This window comes from Candoia aspera, chromosome 12 (assembly GCF_035149785.1).
Source record: "Candoia aspera isolate rCanAsp1 chromosome 12, rCanAsp1.hap2, whole genome shotgun sequence".
Classification (NCBI taxonomy): Eukaryota; Metazoa; Chordata; class Lepidosauria; order Squamata; family Boidae; genus Candoia; species Candoia aspera.
This window is the reverse complement of record NC_086164.1, coordinates 18679248-18699291: the sequence shown is the minus strand read 5'-3', so window position 1 is coordinate 18699291 and position 20044 is coordinate 18679248. Positions and strand designations below refer to the sequence as shown.

At 44.6% G+C, this 20044-nt stretch overlaps 1 protein-coding gene across 1 annotated transcript in view; it reads right to left on the bottom strand.

Annotated features, from left to right (window-relative positions):
• LOC134504543 (vascular endothelial growth factor receptor kdr-like) overlaps window positions 1–19533 on the bottom strand; it is a 160318-nt gene extending 140785 nt beyond the window's left edge. Inside the window, exon 1 of the mRNA XM_063313806.1 lies at window positions 18842–19533. Coding sequence (XP_063169876.1) covers window positions 18842–18884 — 43 coding nt within the window. The 5' untranslated portion in view covers window positions 18885–19533. The remainder of the gene's footprint in view (window positions 1–18841) is intronic.
• Window positions 19534–20044: the final 511 nt, after the last annotated feature.

The following is a 20044-nucleotide window of genomic DNA, read 5'->3' as shown; positions in this document are numbered from 1 at the left end:
AGGCATGGTTAGGATTGCACTGTGAGGCTTTTCCTTTTGATCGCTACCCACTGATTCTGATTCTGATGGGTGATGGTTTGATCGTCTTTTCCTAGAAAAGCCAAAGTATCCTGCAAGTTAATGTGTACAAGGTTGAATTAAATTCCCAATCCTGAGAAACTCTTCTGCAGTAGGGTACCTTGGCTTCTACTGCTCCAGAGAAAACACTGGGGAAGATAGTTGGCCACATTTCCTCAGGAGCTACAGGGCAGCTGATTTCCCAATGGTGGGGACTCCTGTCCCATCCAGCCTGCTCCGATTCCTCATTCCATTTTTGCCTCTATTCCCCCACCCTCTGTGAGATATTCCTTCTTGCAGGGGGCAGATTTTCTCTTTCCCCATTGCAAAACAAACACATTATCCCACTGGCAAGTGGAAGGGAGGGTAACCAGTAGCCAGCATCGAAGATGTTCACGAGGTAGCAGATGTTCTAAGAAGTTGGGGAGCAAAATGGTGGCTGTGGGGAAGTGCCCTTTGGCTAGGCTGTGGCTGGTTTGTTGTATCAAAGGAGCCAAGCAAACTTGGGAGAGACCCCAAACCTCCTGACTCTTACTTGCAGGTCGTTTTCTGGTGGAAGATTTTAGCACTTGGGCCCCTTGCTCCTAAGCTATGCCCTGATGACTGAACATGCTCAGTTTCTGAAGGAGCATATTCACAGCTCTTGCAAAGACTTTTGTTAGAAGAATGTGGCCTGGCAGCTGATGCTACCAAGTCATCACATTCCCTTTGTACATTTGTGCCCTGCTTCTGCCTAGGGCCAGGTTGTTGGCCTACTTCACCCTTTCAGCCAGCTTCTACACATATTTACACAGAAATAAATCTGTCTGAGATCAGTAGGGTTTATTGGTCTGTAGGTATGTAATTAAACATTTGTTGGCTGATAGGTATTCTCTGCTCTGAAATAATTCCACAATCTGCAGACCCCTCCAGTTTGTGAGCCAAAGTCTCAATTGAAATGACTCTATGATAGAAGTGCGGGTTTATGGATTTTTTTACCCACCTAAGAATTTTGAGATAGGTGGTAAGTGATGCCTGTCCCTTCAATATTGATCATGACATGGTTGGTTCCTCTTCCTCCTCCCCATCCATCTTAAGGACAAGCATTATCCCTTTTAGCACTTGAGTGAAAACTCTATAGCTGGTTCTTTCACTTGCTGAATCTCAATGCTGAAAAGTTTCAGTGCACAATTATGATTTAGTCCAGGAAGCATCAGATGGTCCTGCCCATTTTTCAGCCAAGAACTCTAGAAAGACATGGGGCTATCCAAACTGGCCAGCTTTTGTTCAGTGGCAACATTTGCCAGACCAACATCTCTTAACATCCCTTAACAATATCCCTTATGTACCATCCTAGTTGGCCACCCAGACTTGTTGAAGGGCTAAGGCAGAATCATGATAAGTAATTATTTTGGAAGATCCCTCCACATCATTCCTTTCACTGAAAAAAAATATGAAGGAATGTTTTGATATCCCAAGCATGCTGATCACATATCTCCTGAGACTGCAGGGCATTCCAAATAAAAATAAATCATCTCCAGAAGTGATTCCTTTCAAAGCTATTCCTCCATCACCAAGCCTAGGTTGAAATCCAGAACTTTAGGCTTTCAAATAATCCTGAAAAGTAACATTTTTGGCCCTATCTCTGACCCATGTTAAACCACACACACATCTTCCTCTGATCTTAAACAGCCAATAGCCACAACATAAAAGCTATCATTTAGAAGGATTCAACCTATTAGTGGTACTGTGTACATCACAAATGCAGTGGTCCATTAATCTAGCTCTCTTCAGTCCAGATGTGTTGGATACTATAGGAGTGTGGCCACAATACAATAGGAGGGTGCCCGATTGCAGAAGATCTCTATAAAACTTCCCTTCAAATTTTGGCTGAGTTAAACATGATCACCCTACCACCACCAATTAGATCAGTGCTAATGAGCAATGGTGTGGATAGGGGGTGTGGATGGATGTTGAATAGGGTAGTCCTTGGTGGGGTCAAAAAAGTTAAGGTGGCAGCTGCAACCAGACAGTGGAAGACCTCCCCCTTTTTTACCTTTGTTGCATGTGCTACATGTCAAAAAGGAGTGGGGCTTCAACCATTTGTTTGTAGCCCTTATCTTGGTATTTTGACTCCTGCAGATGCCCTTGAGGCTGGATAGGTACCATCAGAGAGTTCATACGGTTGCTCTTCAGTCCGTTTCAGTCCACTTTGGATTGTGCCCTGAGCTCTCCGTAGTGCAAATGGATGGGAATGAGTCTACTGCAACATTCAGATTTTCCCAGGCTTCCAGCAGTCAAACGTAATGAAGCAACAGGACTCTGTTTTAAGACAAGAGTCCAACTGAAAGCTAAGTTTTTGGAATGCTCTTCTCACGTGGACCAAATGAACATGTCTCCTGCAGTTCTCATTCCCTTGCATGAAAGAGAATTTGTTTCCAAATATTATTTCACAATATATTCACAATATAAATATGGGTGAAATCCTCATGGGAAGGATATGATGTTCTTGCCCTGATTTAGTGATGAGGTCTCTCTTACGTAATTCTCTCTCCGGTACCTGCCACCTCCCTGCCTTCCTCCACATCCATTAAATCCCATGAGAAAGTCAAGCTCCTCCCAAGATGAAAAGTGCAGGCTGTCAGGGAGGCTTCAGAGTGATGGAAAGAGGTGCCCCCAGAAAATCTCTCCACTAGCAGGAGCTCCAGCACCTTTTCCATTGATGAAATCAGCTCCCAAAAGCCACCATGGGAAATCTGAAAGAAATTCTCAAGCATCTTGAGAAGAAGAGAGAACAGAAAATCTTTTGCTGAAAAAGAAGTTGCAAGGAGAGCAGATTTGGCAAAGCTTAAGTTCTACCCCAGGTTGTAGTTGGCTCCCAAAGATAATCCAAGCAATGAAGTATGGATTATGTATAATACCAGAGAACAAGTTTCAATGAGCTCAATAACTTCAAACTTGACTTCATTTTCTTCTTGCTAATGGGCTTGAAGATCTCAGTTCCCTGTAAAGCCTAAGCTTCATACTTCCATGTTGAGTCCAGGAGCTGTAGAATGAATTACATACTTCTTCTTGTAAACAGCAAGGGGGTGCCATGGGGGAATGGCAGAGAAGATGTCAGCCAGAGTAGCTGCAGGGAGACCCAAGTTTGGCCTCAACAATGTCTTAGGTGGCCTGGTAGGGCCTGGAGGTGTTGCCAGTTCCAAAAAGGGTTAATAAAAAAACTGAATTGATACATTTGAATGCCCAGCAGATGTCCTGAGATAAATTTATTTTAAATGGAATAATTCTTAATTAGATACAGGAGGAAAGGGTCTGCTACCAAATACCCAGTTTGATGCGACACTCTCCAGAATCAGATCATTTCAAATTAATGGTTCTTTCTGCATAATACTGCATGGAAATTGGCTCCATGGTTCAAAACTGGCCTGAAAGCTGCAAAAAGGTGAATTCTTCAAAACTAAGCAGATCTGAACCCAGGCAGGAAAGCTATCTGTTAACACCATGGGAAATAATTGCTTCACTCTGTTCTGATTAGACCTCAGCTAGAGTATCATGGTAAGTTGGCCACCTTTGGAGCAAGTTTAGGAGAGGTCTACAAAGATAGTAAAGGGACTGGAAACCAAACCATACGGGGTAAGTTAAAGGATCTGGGTAAGTTTAGCCTACATTAACAGACTGAGGGGTGACATGATAGCCCTGAAACATCTGGAGGACTGTCAGACAGATGAAGGAATGGACTTATTCTCTACTGCCCCAGAGGGCAGGGCCAGAACCAGTGGGTTAAAACTCTAATGTACGCTATGCAGTACATCGGGAGAACTTCTTAAGTATATGAGCTGTCAGCCAGTAGACCAAGTTGCCACATAAGTGGTGAATTCTCCCTCATGGAAGGTTTTCCAACAGAGGCTGGATGGTCTGCTCTCAGAGGTGCATCAATGAGAGGGTTGGCCTCTAATATCTCTTCCAACTATTTCTTCTCGCAACAACTTCGAAGAAGGCTGGGGTGTCAGTGTAACAGATGAATGTATCCCAATGTTCAAAAATACCATCTCCAAAATAGTTGCATCTGCTTATAAATGAAAAATATTCCAAGGGCCAAAAGGTTAGATGATTCTCTTGGATTCTTTTCATGAACAAGCTAAACACTATGTTTAAAATGAGAGCCCCAGGGAGGGTGGAGGGCAGTGGTGGTGGTGACATCATTGTTTGTGTTCCCCTTGATGCCTCCTGGTTGTAATAGGAGATTTTCTCAACTAGCCAAATCCCCTCTCTCTTTCCCTACCCATGTCATGTCCAGATAGCACTATTTAAGCCCCCAGCCTGTCAAAACTCAGAGAGACAATCAGACAAACAAGAAGGTGTTCTGGGTATCCAACCTCAGAAATCCACAGGCTTGAGAAATCCTTCCCTCCAATACAATTGCTGGAAAAATACTATGGTTGGGCTTACACAACATAATTGGCCAGGCTAAACAGGGGTTGGGCAGTTTGTAATTCTGTGAGTTGTGTGAACCCAGCCTGTTGTATGAATCAAGTCATCACATGAAACTGTAACATGCTTGTTTGTTTGTTTGTTTAACTATCCTGTGTCCTTTACACTGAACTGCATTACTTAAGTTTGCTGTGTGAATCCAGCCTAATAAATTGTAACATCTTAGAACAGGACTGGACATCTTTCTTTCTTTTTTTTTAAGGGTCTCTCCATCCATAGAAGGGACGCGGTGGCGCTGTGGGTTAAACCGCTGAGCTGCTGAGCTTGCCGATCGGAAGGTCAGTGGTTCGAATCCGCGTGACGGGGTGAGCTCCCGTTGCTAGTCCCAGCTCCTGCCAACCTAGCGGTTCGAAAACATGCAAATGTGAGTCGATTAATAGGCACCGCTTCGGCGGGCAGGTAACGGCATTCCGTTCAGTCATGCCGGCCACATGACCACGGAAGTGTCTACGGACAAACGCCGGCTCTTCGGCTTTGAAACGGAGATGAGCACCGCCCCCTAGAGTCGGACACAACTGGACTTAACGTCAAGGGAAACCTTTACCTTTTACTCCATCCATACAAGGTCTGATGGCAGAATGTGAAGCCACCAGAAAGAGGGGACTAAAATGTTCAGCCCTTTTCTTGGGTTGTGCATGAAAGTGAAGATGGATGCTTTTAAGTAAGTTAGATACATTTGGTGGAGATTCATGGTACCTGTTTAAGTTCTTTTTTGTTTTGCTCTTTTTAATGAAAAATTGCAACAGTGGATTTTGGCATGCAATCTTGGGGAGAGGACCCCAGGATTTGCAAAGGGGGCTAGACTACCTACCTCCATCCAACAATCAAATCTATTCATCTTGCACCTGCTTGTGGGAAGTGCAACCTGTTCAGGTTGTGCCTTGCTTGAAATATTCAAACCATTGCCTTGCTATATTATATTATATTATATTATATTATATTATATTATATTATATTATATTATATTATATTATATTATATTATATTATATTATATTATATTATATTATATTATATTATATTATATTATATTATATTATATTATATTATATTATATTATATTATATTATATTATATTATATTATAATATCAGATACTCTCTGATCAGTATATCATCAACTGCTTTTGCACCACCTGCTCCATCAGACTGAAATAGGCTTGGGTTGCATGATGTGTGAACCAAACCATCATGTTAAGCCACAAGAGGTTTATTCTTTCAAGCATTGCATGTTAGTTAATAGACAACAATTGTGGTATCTTAACCTGCATTTACAGCCAGTCTGCAGCACACCCTCCAGCCCTGGTCTATCAGAAGCCACCAGGTCAGACTGGAAGGTTATCATGTAGCCCTGCCCTGATGTGTTCTCTGTATAGGAGGTTCATCAGGCAGCTTTTCCAACAAATGATTTTCTCTGTACAAGTCCAGTCTAGAATCTGCCTGGTCACAAAGGTTACCTAATGGGGAAGGGGTATCACCCTCAGTAGGTTTGATGTGTAAGGAGGTTCTTGGTTCCAGGTATCGTTCTTGGCACCTCCAAACAAACCTGGAAAAGACATGCTTGAAATTCTGGAGCAAAGACTACCAGTGTAGACCAAGCTTTTTCAATCCAAGTGTCCTCCAAATATATAGACCTCAACTTCCAGAATTCCCCTGTGAGCATGGCCATGACCATGAAATCTGAGAGTTGAAGTCCAACATCTAGAGGTTACTAGAGACAATTCCGAGCAGAGATAGAGTAGGATTCCAAATATCATGGGTTGTTTTATCTGATCCTATTGAAAAGACGGAGGAGAATCATTTTCTCTTGTAACATCCAGACTGGAACAATCCATTGTGGGAAGTTCATTTTTCCAACACTCTGGCCTCACTTGAAGGTTCTTCTTTTCTGATGAGCTTTCAGCTTATCTCATGCAACCTTCCCGAGCCTGACACTGTGTGGACATGAGACAACCCAGCAAATTGCCAGTCATTCTGGCCAATGGGAATTCTGCAAACAGCAGTCCCACATACCTGGAAGGCATTAAGTTGGGGAAGGCAGATGGTGTGTATGCAATTTATTAACCCTTTCATGCCATTTCTAATTTGCTGCTTTTTGCAAATTTATAAAGGGATTGAGCTTTACTTCGGTGGTTTGATTGTTGCTTTTACCGCATAAGCTGCCTCAAGCGCTTTTCCTTTGCAAGTAGAAAAAGCTGTTGGTCTCCTAATAAACAAATTAACCAACAAGCAATGCATAGAGCACCTCTTTTAATCAGGCGGAGAGATGATTTCAAGCAAAACTAAACAATGCCTTGTATTTGCCTGAAAATGCCTTTTTATTCCAGCATAATACTGTTGTGGTTGGTTTTAAATCTGTTTCTTTTCTTTCTCCACTCAAGAAAACCAATTATTTTAAGCAAGGAAAAAAAAGTTACAAATACAAGCTAGAAATGTTAGGGATACCTCAGTCGTCTGAGACCAAACAAACTGAGCAGGTAGTAGTGGGTCAGATTTCCTTGACCTTTAAATCTAGAACAATTCTCGTTATCCTGCAAATCCTGCTCCCCACTTCCTTGGCAAGGTTGTTCCCACACTTAAGAAAAACACAGGAAGATCTAAGGAAACTTATGGGGAAACAGAGAAGACAAAGCACAGGATCTGAAAATAGAAGTGGAGCCCATACGTTTCCTTTACATATGGCAGCTGACTCCAGATTTCTGCAAAATCTTTGGGGCCATATGCTTTTTCCATTCCCTATACACCAAAAAAGGAAATGGAACTTGGGGCCACTTCATTATCAGCAAAGCTCTTCAACCCTCTTGTTTTCTTTTCCCCTTAACTAATGCTTGGAAAATACAAAAACCCATTTGCAAAGCTGAAAGCTCTGCCACTTTAGATCCACAACAAGGCTTCACATCCCTTTTGTCCCATTAAGGAATTGTGTGTTGTTTTGCACAGTGTAAGGGTCGGTAGAGGAATTAAAAACAAACAAACGAACAAAATAATTGTATTGTGTAAAGTGTTGAAGTGGAAGAAGGGGAACTCCATCAACTGTACAGAAGAATCAGGGGAACTCTGAGACAACCATCATTTTGACCTTCCATAACTCATTGTTTTGAACGATGTTTATGTTTTCCACCCCACTGCATGCTGAGAGCCATTCAAAGCCAATTCCCCCAAGGCTTTGAACGATACTTAGCAATTGTACGCTCAAAAGGGGCGTGGGACAGGACAAAAAGTAAAATCAATTCCGTTTCATGACCCTTTAAGCTTCATTAAAATAACACTGAATTAATTTAAGAGATTTAAGATTATTAATCCCTACATGTTTCTCTCACATTAAAGATTTCACTTTTGGAGGGGCCACTGGACTGAAGCCTGCACCCTGGGGAGATGAAGTTGTGTTGCTCAATCTGTAAAGCCACCATTTCCATTTGTGTCCAGAGCGAAGATGTTCTGTGTGTCTGTACAGTTCTCACATAGATCCTAACTCTGTTATAAAGAGTGTCTGATCTAGTAACGTAAAAAAATCGAATCAAGGTGAACTAGCAACTTGGTGGAACCATCCACGGAGTTTTCTTAACAACACCGTAGGAGTGAGTTTCTATTGCCTTCTCCTGAGGTGTTTTTTCAAAATTTTGGTCAAGCTCAGTCAGGATTCTCAAGATCAGTAAGTCTCCTTGAAGTTGAACTCAACGGACAGTGACTCCATGAGCACATTGAAGAAGTTCCCTTGGCAACAAGACAGAAGCAGTCTGCCATGGCCTTCTCCCAAGATGGAATCCCCTGATGGTCTCCTAACCCTGCTTAGCATCCAAGTCCAGACAAAATCAGCCAAGGTCTGCCCACTACTTAGATGTCTGCTTTAGGTGAATGTAAAGCCAAAAACCTTAAGAATCTGCCACGAGTACTTGGACAGCACTAGGATTGGATGCCAAGGTCTACAGGTGCTTCTAACTTATTTGACAGAAAAGAGCTCCGTCTCTTGTCTCTTCCCAACTCTCAAGTCAATGGGTGTTTGGCTCTAGTTCTGTTCAAAAGGTGGGCCCTCTTTTTCAAGGGTTTAGGATTAGGGAAATAGAAAATGCTTCAGACATTTATAGCCAAACACAACGCCTAGCTTTAGTCGGGTACAGTAGCTGTCCCACAAAGGCATATATTTTGCCATTCAACTGATGCAGAAAGCAGGCGTTTCCAGACAAGCAGAGTCAGTGGCATCCAAAGCCCCACATCTTCTTATGTGAGTTGCACAAGACACACAAAAGGGGCAGGGCTTCTATTATGCGTTCAGGGCCACCCCCTTGACTTTTTCTGATCCTCCCATGGTTGCCCCTGATTCATTTGGCGGCCTCCTCCTCCTAATCTAAATACAGAAAAAAATAAATAAGAAAGGGACTAAGAGTGACATGTATTCCTCGTATTTTCTTTGCAACTTCACTCAGCTTTACTTAGTCAATGTTCTGCTATGCCACAGAGATCTTCTGATCATTACCTGAAAGAATAGCCAGAATACTGGAAAAAGAAAAGTACAGTAAAAGAAGATTCAGAAGAAGCAAACGGCCAAACAGGATTAAGATGATTGGGGTTGGGGGGGGGATTAAGGTTCATATAATCCAATCCAATCCATCGTCTTTTATCCTACTTCTTCTGCAGGAGCACAAGGGGAGGGATACTAGATCTAATTCAATTTTGTCCCTGCAACACCAATCCAGCAGTTTAGGCTGAGCTGAAAGTGACAGGCCCAGAGTCACCCCATGAATTTCCCAGGCTGAGAGTGAATTTGGAAACAGTCAAGTGTGCACCCCCTATTCCTAAGTCAAATCCTCAGCTGTTCCACCAGCTCCAGCTGTCAGCACCATTCAATAAAATCTAAGTGCGGTTTAGAGAAAGTCTCTGCATCCCACCATTGATGTTGCAAGTTTCTCTCTCGGCGCTGAATAGCAAAAATAGTCATGTTGCACAACTCTACATCATAGCAAATGCAAGCAGCATATACTTGTTCCTAGAATCATGATGCCCATAAAACCCTCTTTAATGAATATCTCTGAAGCAAACACCTCACTTTATCTCCAATAGCTTGAAACACCAACTCCATTGGGGTCCCCCTTTTAATGAACGTAGGTTTCCAGCTGCCTATTACAGGAGCTATAATATTTAATTCTAACAACTGGCACTTTGGTTTGTTTGTCTTTCCTCCCTTTCCCCCCTCCATCCCTTCTTTATTTCATGTCAAGCATTTCACACTGTACGGCTGCCTTGGTTTTACAGATCATAGGCAAGTTACTGTGTGTGCCTTTGGGCAAAGAGTAGAGATTAAAATATTTTATGGAGTTTGAATCACAAAGCTTTGCCTGAGCTGACTCTGACACCTTGTCTCACCCGCTCTTCGCTGTAGTAAAAAAAAAGAAAAAAGCTCGACTGGAGATCTCATCCCACATGAAAATACCTCCTTATGATTCATTCTGTTGTTGCCTGATCCTGTTCTGGTTGGAACAGTCTCCTGCTTCAAGCAAATGCTTTCTCTGTCAAGATGGGCTTATGTGAAGTGACATTTGCAGATAATAATCTGGATTGGCAGATTGTTGACAAGCTTTGCTGTTTTCTCTGTCTGCCTGGCAGATGAATAAATAAGTAAGGATAATACAACCGGGTTGCACAAAGCATTGCAAAGCACATTAGCATGAGCAGGGTTTCTCTGCAAGTGTTGGCAAAGAGGTTCCAATATCATATGCACGACAAGAGATTGACGAGAACCATTTTAAATAAGAAGCACATCACCCTGAGCAAATCAGATGCGCTCCACACCCACAACAAAGTCAACTATGCATTTTGTTCTTCCAAAACTGGAGGTGAGCAACCAGAGTTTAGATAAGGCTGCACTAAGCTTTTAGTGGGAAACCATATCTGGAATTAACTGAATTCCTAGACTGCAAATTAACTAACTTCTGCTTGAATGTGAGAAGAGAACGTTTCACGTTATCTGTCCAAGCCCTTTGCTGAGGTCTTCTGCACTTGAAGTATTTTTCCCTCTAAATCAGGAAAGGCTTCAGAAACACAGTTCCTTGACTGCAATAAAAGTAAAACAATCCTTTGAAGATCACACCTCATCTGAATTCTGGGATTGTCCATTGATCCATGCAGATATGACAAGATGCTAAAAGCCAGGATTCAGTAATCAGCAAAAGAGCCAGTCTGGTCTATTGGTTAAGGTGCTGGGCTAGAAACTAGGAGGCTGTGAGTTCTAGTCCTGCCTTAGGCATGAAAGCCGGCTGGGTGACCTTGGGCCAGTCCCTCCCTCTCAGCCCAAGAGCCAATCAGGCATGGTAGGAGAGTTCTAGTCCCGCCTTAAGCGTGAAAGCTGGCTGGGTGACCTTGGGCCAGTCCCTCCCGCTCAGCCCAAGAGCCAATCAGGCATGGTATGAGAGTTCTAGTCCCGCCTTAGGCATGAAAGCCGGTTGGGTGACCTTGGGCCAGTCCCTCCCTCTCAGCCCAGCTCACCTCACAGGGTTGTTGTTGTGGGGAAAATAGGAGGAAGAAGGAGTACTAGGTATGTTCGCTGCCTTGAGTTATTTATAAAAACAATAAAGGCGGGAGAGAAAATATTTTTTTAAAAAATCCTCTGGTGGAGGCTCCGTGGAGGAAACCACTTCTGACCACTGGTTTTGGTGGGACTGTATCTTTGGATGCTACTCTTTCCTGGTAACTGTCATTTCTATGCACAAATTGTCACCACAGATGAACAGCCGTGTCTAACTTGCACCTTGTGCTCTGGATCTGGATGTAGAAATAACTGTTTTGCTCATCCTCCTGAAAATGTTTTCAAGTTTGAAGAAATAGAGGAACTACATTTTAGTTAGTCATTTAACTGATACCACAAAATTACACTGGGTTGGATCTGGTTAGCACTTGGAGGAGAGACTGCTCAGGACACCCAGAACTGCATGCTAAATATGGGTGATCAAACTAACATCCTGGAAGGAGGCTTCTATCTCATGTATCTAAGTTTAGAGGTGCATAACTTAAATCTCCAAGGCTATTTGTTAAGGCTACCAGAAACCTTCAAAAGAGAATCTATCTCAGCTCCTGTGCTGCATATTACTGGAATGGTTATTGCTAATGGTGTAAGTTTTGCAGAAAGTCCCGGGGTCAACCCCAGAGATCTCAAGTTCAAGAAGGGATTTATATTTCCCCCCTTCTTGCAGACTTCGCTAAGTTGTAGAAGACAAGAACAGGCTGGATCAGTGGGCCCCATTAGAAAGAGCTGGCCCTGAGATCCTTGGTGTTAATTAGCCAGTTCCCATGAAAAATATGGCAAATGGATCATTATTTTTAAAAGTTGGAATCCCTGCTATGCTAAGCAGAGTCAACTCATTGCTGGTCCCATGTGTCCTTCCAGACACCTGTCAGCATTGTGTATGAATCTTGTGGAAAGTGTGAAGTGTGTGTGGTGTCTGCTTACATTGCACCATGTTTGCTATTTTAATTTGCATTCCTCAATTTGGACATCTTCAACAGTGTTGAAAGGGGCCATTTAAGCCGGTGTTTCTGAACTTCTTTTTCACCCATGGCCCCCTTCCAACCCTGTTTTTCTCCTATGGCCCCCCTGTCCAGGTCCCATTACCACATACAGACATAGGACAGTAACTGTTGTGTTTTCTGGTGTCAACAAGTCAGTAGTTCCAGTATAATGCACTTGGCTTTTCTATGGCCCCCTTGGCACATGCCATGCCCACCCCCGTTACATATTTTTCATCTGTGGCCCCCTTGAAATATCCTAGGGCCCCCAGATGACAACCACTGATTTAAATCATCAAATCAACACCCTGCTTAGTGCAGGAATCCAAATTCAAGCATCCTAGAACCATCTCATTATGGATGTCTCTAACTACAGGTCATTTATGAGCAGGTTTAAATGTTTTGGACAATAACAGAAAAATGTACAACTCTGTGGCAATTTTTTTAAAATTAGATACTGGCTGATGTCTGGAAGGGGACAGATTGCATCCTGTATTCACAGCAGATTTCTATTGCTCCCCAGGAACAGATGCAGATTACGATTGTGAGAATCACTCAGGATCTATTTCAAATGCTTGATACTATTCAAGTGCTCCATCTAAAGAACTGAATCGACTGAATTCAAATACTGTTATTTAAATGATCAAATTAATTCAACCCCAAAGCTGATATTTTTTAAATTTTTTTTTTAAATCCCCTGAATCTTTGAACTGATTTGAGGACATCTGATTAACAGACTGCATTGATCGGGCAATTCGCTTTGAAAGGATGATTTCATCAAATCACCTTCAAAGCCAAACTTTGAATCAACGCTTCTCCTCCTCCTAATGGCCACACACAATTTTTTCCCCCTTAATCTTCATTCATTTCTATGGAGTCCCTGGTCTGTTTTGAAGCAGGAAAATCTAAGCTGTGCTTGCTGTTGGTCGAAAGGTTTAATCTATTCAGGGGCAAAAATAAACAGTAAAAAAAAAAAATCTGACCAGCACACAACATTAAAGATCCAATTCCATAACTGGAGCATCAGTGAGTTGCTGGAGAACTGAGGTCAATCTGTGGGATTCAAACGTCTGTGTGCGGGAACTCAGGAGAAGATAATCAAGGCAATAATGGACTAATATCAGAAAACTGGAGAAAGAAGGTCTTGCTATTCCCATTGGCAGGAAATGCTGCTATTTTCCTTTAGGATAATTGCTGTTCTAGCCCAGTGTTTCTCAACCTAGGCAACTTTGAGACGTGTGGACTTCAACTACCAGAATTCCCCAGCCAGCATGCTGTCTGAGGAATTCTGGGAGTTGAAGTCCACACATCTTAAAGTTGCCAAGGTTGAGAAACTGTTCTGGATGAAGGTTCAGCAAATGCCACTTCAGAAATAGAAAGGTGCTGGTACCTCAAACCTGAAGAGGCGTACTGTGCTCACATAGGTTAGGATTCTTGGCTTGTTCTGCCTCCTCCTCTGAGATCCCATGATAGCCATGTTCTCGCCCAAACAGATACCAGACCCCAAGTGCAAAATGGTCTGTGGGTCCCTAGTAGAGGTTTAGAAAGCAACAGAGGATTGCTTCTCAAATAAGCACAGAAGTACAGGGTGGAGCTTACAGTTCCTTCCCTGTTACTTTTGTGAAGAGGGAGAGAAGGTGTGGCTGAACCATCTGAGGTGACAGGGGGAGGCGTTTAAAGAGGTCTGGAGCATTCAGATGTCCAGAGAGATCTGGACATAATCAAAGTCCCATCCATTTCAGGTACATTTAAATTAGATTCAGGAGAGCTGGGAGTTGGGAGGGATGGTTACCTAGAAGTGCCCAGTTTTTCTGAGGTTTCCTGTGAAATCAGGCATTCTCATCTCTCATCTCTTTGCTATGCTTTTTCTCCCTGCTGTCCAAATTCTGGATTTTGAGCCTCTGCCCTCTTCTCCTCTGGAAATTCTTTCATTTGGGATCCCTCTCAAACACCAGACATTGCATCTGGTGCAAAGCAGGAAAGAGAATCCCAGGACTGCTCTTAAGGCAGGACTGATGCGCTTCTGAGAGCATGCCTCTGAGGGCCTTTTAATAAGCAGGCAGGTTCTTGCTATATCTTACCTGTTGAGGGGACAGCAGCCAGACCCAGCCGTGCTCATTTGTCTTGTTAACATTGATTCTGCTTTTGGCATGGAGGGGGTTGTCAACTGAGTGCTGGCTTAGCTTCACAGAGCAAGAGGCTAACAGGTGATTTTCTCCAGGGCATGAGCAACAATACCTCTGATTCCTGAAAGTCCAACCCTAATAAATGCAGGTAAGGGCCAGGTTGGGTTTAAGTTCATTGTTCATCCTAAGTAGGCTTAGTTATGCTGTGGTCAAGGAAATGGGAGAGAAATGTCTTCTTGATCTCTAACTCAACCCTAGAAAACCACAGATCTGAGGAACTAAGTTCAAGGAAACACAAAGCGGTGGAGCTAGAAGGGAGCACAAGGATATCTAGTGCAACTGTCTACAATGTGCAGCAAAATCAATTAAACTACAGGAGGTCCTCAACTTACAACCACAACAGAGACCAGAAAAATTGTCATTAAGCAGTGCAGCCATCAAGCGAGACATCACAGTGGTCGTAAGTGCGAGGACTGTTCGTAAGTCACTTTTTTCAGTGCTGTTGTAACTTTGAACAGTCACTAAACAAATGGTCGTAAGTTGAGGACTACCTGGGGTGGCTGTCCATCCTCTTCATAACATTTCCAGAGATGGAGAACCTATCTCCTACTATAGGTAGATTGTTGCTCTGTTATACACAGAATCATAGAGTTGGAAGGGACCTTGGAGGTCTTCTAGTCCAACCCCCACACTTGCATCTACCTTGTTCTGTACAGAATTCAGAATATCTACCCCTTTGCTCCGCGAGCTGCATTGGTTGCCAGGTTGCTTCCGGGTCCAGTTCAAGGTGTTGGTTATCACCTTTAAAGCCCTACATGGCACGGGTCCAGGTTACCTAAGGGACCATCTCCTCCCCATCACATCAGCCCGTCCCACCCGGTCGTGTAGAGAGGGCATGCTACGGACCCTGTCTGCAAGAGAATTCCATCTGGCGGGGTCCAGGAGGCGGGCCTTCTCTGCAATAGCACCTGCCCTTTGGAATATCCTTCCCCCGGAAGTGAGATTAGCTCCCTCCCTCCTCGACTTTTGGAAACAGCTCAAGACCTGGTTCTGTAATTATGCCTGAGGTGGGAGGGAGAGTAGCCATTCCTGGGGATGGTTAGTTTCTTAGAAGGACCCAGCTCTGCCTCCAAATCATAAAGAACTTCCAGCCTTCGAGGTTTTTATTATATTTATTTTATTATGTATTATAGTGTTTTATAGTTTTATATTTTTATTTAAGTTTTATTGTAAACCGCCCAGAGTCCCTTTTGGGAGATGGGCGGTGATAAATTTGATTAATAAATAAATAAAAATAAATAAATATCTAAGCTACCATGAGCCCCCTAAGGCATTTTGTGACTAAAGAAGAATCAATCATTGGCAAGTCCGCATTATTCTCTGATGAATTGCATCCAACAAATGATCTTTATATAAACAAAATTCCTTCACTGCTTTTGGTCACCGATGATGGGTTCCTTTTTTAGTGATGAGGCAAATTCTTTTTTTTTTTTTTGGCAAAATCTTCCCCCTGCCCCAACGAATTGCACAATTAAATTCCAGATGGACAAGCTGAAAATAACGGTTGTGTGAATTGATCACACATGTTGGAGAAGACTTATGGCTGATCTTCAAAGCAGATTTACTGACTTATTTCAAAATGGGGAAATGCCCAGCCAAGACTATCTGTTCCCCATCCTCAAATGCCCTCTGGACAGAAATATGGGATATAAATGGACTAAATCATAATAAAACCGTAAATAGCCATCTCACTGAATCCAAGCTGAATGCAAAGGGGAGTCAGGCTGCAGGAAAGGAAAACAAACAAATGAACAGTTTTTCCTCCACCTGAAACCCTGGAAAGTTTATATGCCAATGTGAAGGGCTGGCACTCAATTCCATAGGCCAATATACTCAATCAAGGAACCACCCATCAGAAAAAAATAAATAACTGTGATTCCAAGCTGGCTTGCTCAGGCAACCATCGCTAAAACTAACCACCATTTGATGGAATCAGAGCACGGCAATTAAAAGTAGGAAAACAAATGCTTTTGATCTGGCAGGAAAAGGGACTGGGGAGAAGGTAGAATTGAGCTTTAACCAAGAGACATTATTGGTGAACAAAACCACCATCTGATTGAGCAGAAGCCTGTCGTCTTTGGGTTCCCCTCCAACCCACCCCCTCATGGAACATCTGGAAAAAGGTTTCTAGGAGGAACTGCCATCTAGTGGTATTTTCAGGCATTGACTCATCTGTGGCCCATTCCATTCCCCTTGGCATCCAAGAACAGAGAGCAAAAAAATCATAATTGGAACCATCTCTAGGAAAATCCCACCCAATTAAGTTGACAGCATTTTTGAAATAGTTCTGTCTATAAAGGAAACCAAGCTGAACTCTGAAGCAGTTCAACTTTAGGCTGAATGTTTCCGATGCCACCACCCCCACCCACCCCACCCCAGCCAAGGGAAGCAGCTTTTCTGCTCTGGGTACATCAACTGCCCTGAAACATAAGCCAAGCAGCTACCCCCAGCCTTGCGCATCTCCCCAGCTCTCTGGCCTAGTGGGCAGCACGCATCCCTGTAGTCTGAGATACAGCCAGTCAGGCAGAGTGTCACCACCCCCTTAAACAAAGGCTGGCTTGGTTTTTAATCCATGTTTTTGAAGTGCATTCTGCGCCACTTAAGATTTATCTTCCTTTCAGAAACCAACATAAGCAAGAGCTGTTTAAGCACAATATAGGACAATTTCTTTCTAATCCTTGTTTTATCTCCAAGGATCCTTTGACAAACAATTTCCTCCCTCCCTCCCTCCCTTCTCCTTCCTAGATTTCTTAGACCTAAGGATGAGTCCAGAATCCTTGCTGCCTCTATGCTGCAACCAATTAATAAGGCTATTTTCTATTTCCCTGAAAAGGCCTCAGCAGATGATTGCAGAGTTTGCCCTGATTAGAACTTTGATGGGAGACCACTAGGAGAGCTCATGGCTATAACCTAGGTTAGGAAGGGGGAAAAAACCTAGCAAAGTAAATCAAGACTAGAGAGAGAAATGTGCTAGTGGGCTTGAGTTGCAAAAGATCCAAGTGGTATCTTCATCTGCTAGCATGACCAGCCTAAGGACAGCAGATGGTGCCACTGGAGAGGCACAATATTAGGAGAAGGAGACAAATAGTCTGACCTAGAACAAGGCAGTTATGATTTAAAAAGAGCAGAAATTCCAACTTCTATTTTAAGATTAACCATTCTGTTTGAGTGGCATGTATTTTTTTAAAAAATAAACTGTGACAGTCAACCCTAAACAAAACAGTCAACTCAACCTTCTTCAGGAACCAATGCAGGGAAGATGGCATAGGGTTGGTATCTTTTTTGGAGAGGGGAAAAAGGAAAGGAGGTTTTTTTTGGGGGGGGGGGGGACACAGTACAGGTCCTTACTTTCCTTTGCAGAATGTTAGAGAGAAAACTGCACCAACCAAGAGTGGAATTCATCCCAGCCAACATATCAATTGACAGCACCTTTTTAATTTTGAGGTTCACTGGATCAGTCTTGTATCAAGTCAAACCATGTCCTTCCAGCTTTGTCTTTACAGATGGCACAACTTTCAAACTCACAAGCAGAGTTTCAGCATCAGGGCCCAGGGGATGCCCCAAGCTGGACCTTGATTCCTCAACTCCTAACATGTCGAAACTACCTTCTATAGCAGATCCCTCATCCTCCTATTATAGGGGCCTCTTCTCACTCACAAACATCTCTCCAAGGTTCCAGGTAGAACTAGGTCCTAACAAGACTTCCAAAGTTCTCCACCAGATCTGTGGGCAGAGAAATTTGGGTGGATGGATTTCTCTAAATTTAATCAGGAGAAGGAAAAAATCGCCCAGAACTTCTCAAGAGCAAGATTCACCCATAGCACTATTCTGGTAGGGGAAAAGAAGTGGCAAATTCCTTCCTGAGATCTTCTCTTGGGATTGAATGGAAATAGGAGAAGACCACAAGCCTTGAGACCATCCCCAATACTCCTAAACAATGGTCCGATAAGCCCACTCCATACATTTTGGCTTTCTCCAAAACTCTGTTCTCCCCTGAGAGAAACTTTGAAAGCAAAGTCCTGTTGGTGAGATGGAATGAGAATTAGTACGGGGAAAATGCAGTGCCTTCTCATTCGCCTGTTCCCTGTTTTTTGAGCTTAAACAAGTATGCTAGAGATTACTTTGGACCCTTCTTTGAGGGCTGGCTGGGGAATTCTGGGAGTTGCAGTCCACACCTCTTCAAGAGGCCACGGTTGAGAAACAGTGGAATAGTTACTCCTTTTATCCAGTAAGCTCAGCCATGGTGTGTAGTTTGGCCCCTGGGCATGCTTTTAAGCCAAGCTAACACCCAGAGCTGGCAAACAAAGCCCATGGCTTGCCCCTGAGCAAAACCAGTCGGTGAGCAGCTGATGAGGTTTTGCATCCAGACCAGCTACCAAAATTTCTTGAAGTCCAAATCTTCCCCCGTCTCAGCTCCCGCCAGGACTAAGTTGGGGCTGGCCCGTTTGGAAAGACCTTCCTTCGCTTAGGAACGGCGTTCAGTCCCCACCCGAAAGGATGCTGAGCATCTCAGGGGGCGAACGGCCGAGAGGCGAAGCCAGAACCCTCCCGAGCTGCAGCGGAGACCCCGCCGCCCGGCGCAGTCTGGAAGGCGCCGAGCAAGCCGCGGGAGCGCGAGCGCGCGCGCCTACCTTGAAGCCCCAGCATTAGGCAAACGGCCACGGAAATCCTCATTTTCTGGCGTGAGACTGAGGCGGGTCCTTTGGCAGCAGAAGGCGCCCAGCCCAGGATGCCCTCGTGGGCACCGGACAAGCCGCGAAGCTTGCAGCCCCGGCGGCTGGGGAGGAAAGCGGCAAGGGGGCGTCGGAGCTCGCGGGGAAAAGTGATCTTCTCCCCCTGTCCCGCTCCTTCTTTCCTGATGCTGCAAAAGTCGGCGTGCCCTTCCTGCGCAGTCTCCTGCTTGCCTGGGGAGGGGGCCCAGGGTCAGCAAGGAGGGAGGGCGGCCCGGGCGAAGAATGCAAAGTTGGCAGGACCAGCGGGGCTCCCGCCGACGACGCAGCCGGAGGGCCACCGATCCACGTGGGCTCCGGGGCTCCTCCCGGTTAGCAGGTGTTCCTGGGGCCGGCGCAGGCAGCCTACCCCCGGGGTGGCGCTGGACGGGGACGGGGAGGCCGGGCGGTCGGCAGAAAGCGCCGGGGCTGCCGCATCAACTTCTCAGCAACTCGTGAAGCTCTCAGGATTGGGGTTTTTTGGGGGGGGCGGCAGCGGAGGAGCTCCGAGCCTGCCCGAGGCGACCAGGGTCTCCGGTGGCTTCCCAAGGTCTGGGGCTTGTCCAAGATAGACCGGGGACTGTAATTTGCCTCTTCCCCCCTCCCTCATGGAATTTGCTTTTCCCGGGATGTTGGGTACGCACTTCGAATTCTTTATAGGGAAAGAAAAGGAGGAAGGCGAGACGTCAGCAGCGGACGTCCCAGAGAGAGATCCCCCCACCCCCCGCCCGCTCCATCTCTGTAACTTTTCTTCAGGCTGCAGGGAAAGCCCGCGGCTGCTTCCGGTCGCTTCGCTTTGGGCCACTTTTGCCCACCCCTGCAGAGAAAGGCATTCACTTGCTTGCCGGCTGGCACCCACGCCCACCCGCCCGCGTGCAAGCCGGCTTGTGCGTTGGTTTGGCTTGCAACGCCTAAAGGGCGATTAGAAGCGGGGAGAAGAAGGAAGGAGGCCGTGTGGTCCAGTGGTTAGGGAGTTGGAGCAAAGGGTCAACGTCCCTTTTTAAAGACAGGGTTAGCAATCCTCTTGCTCGCCTCCCCTTCCCGCAAGGGGTTCATTCCAGAGCGTTTGGCCTGTTTGCTACAGACCCCAATATGGATGGAGGGTCCCCTGCTATTCATAATTTC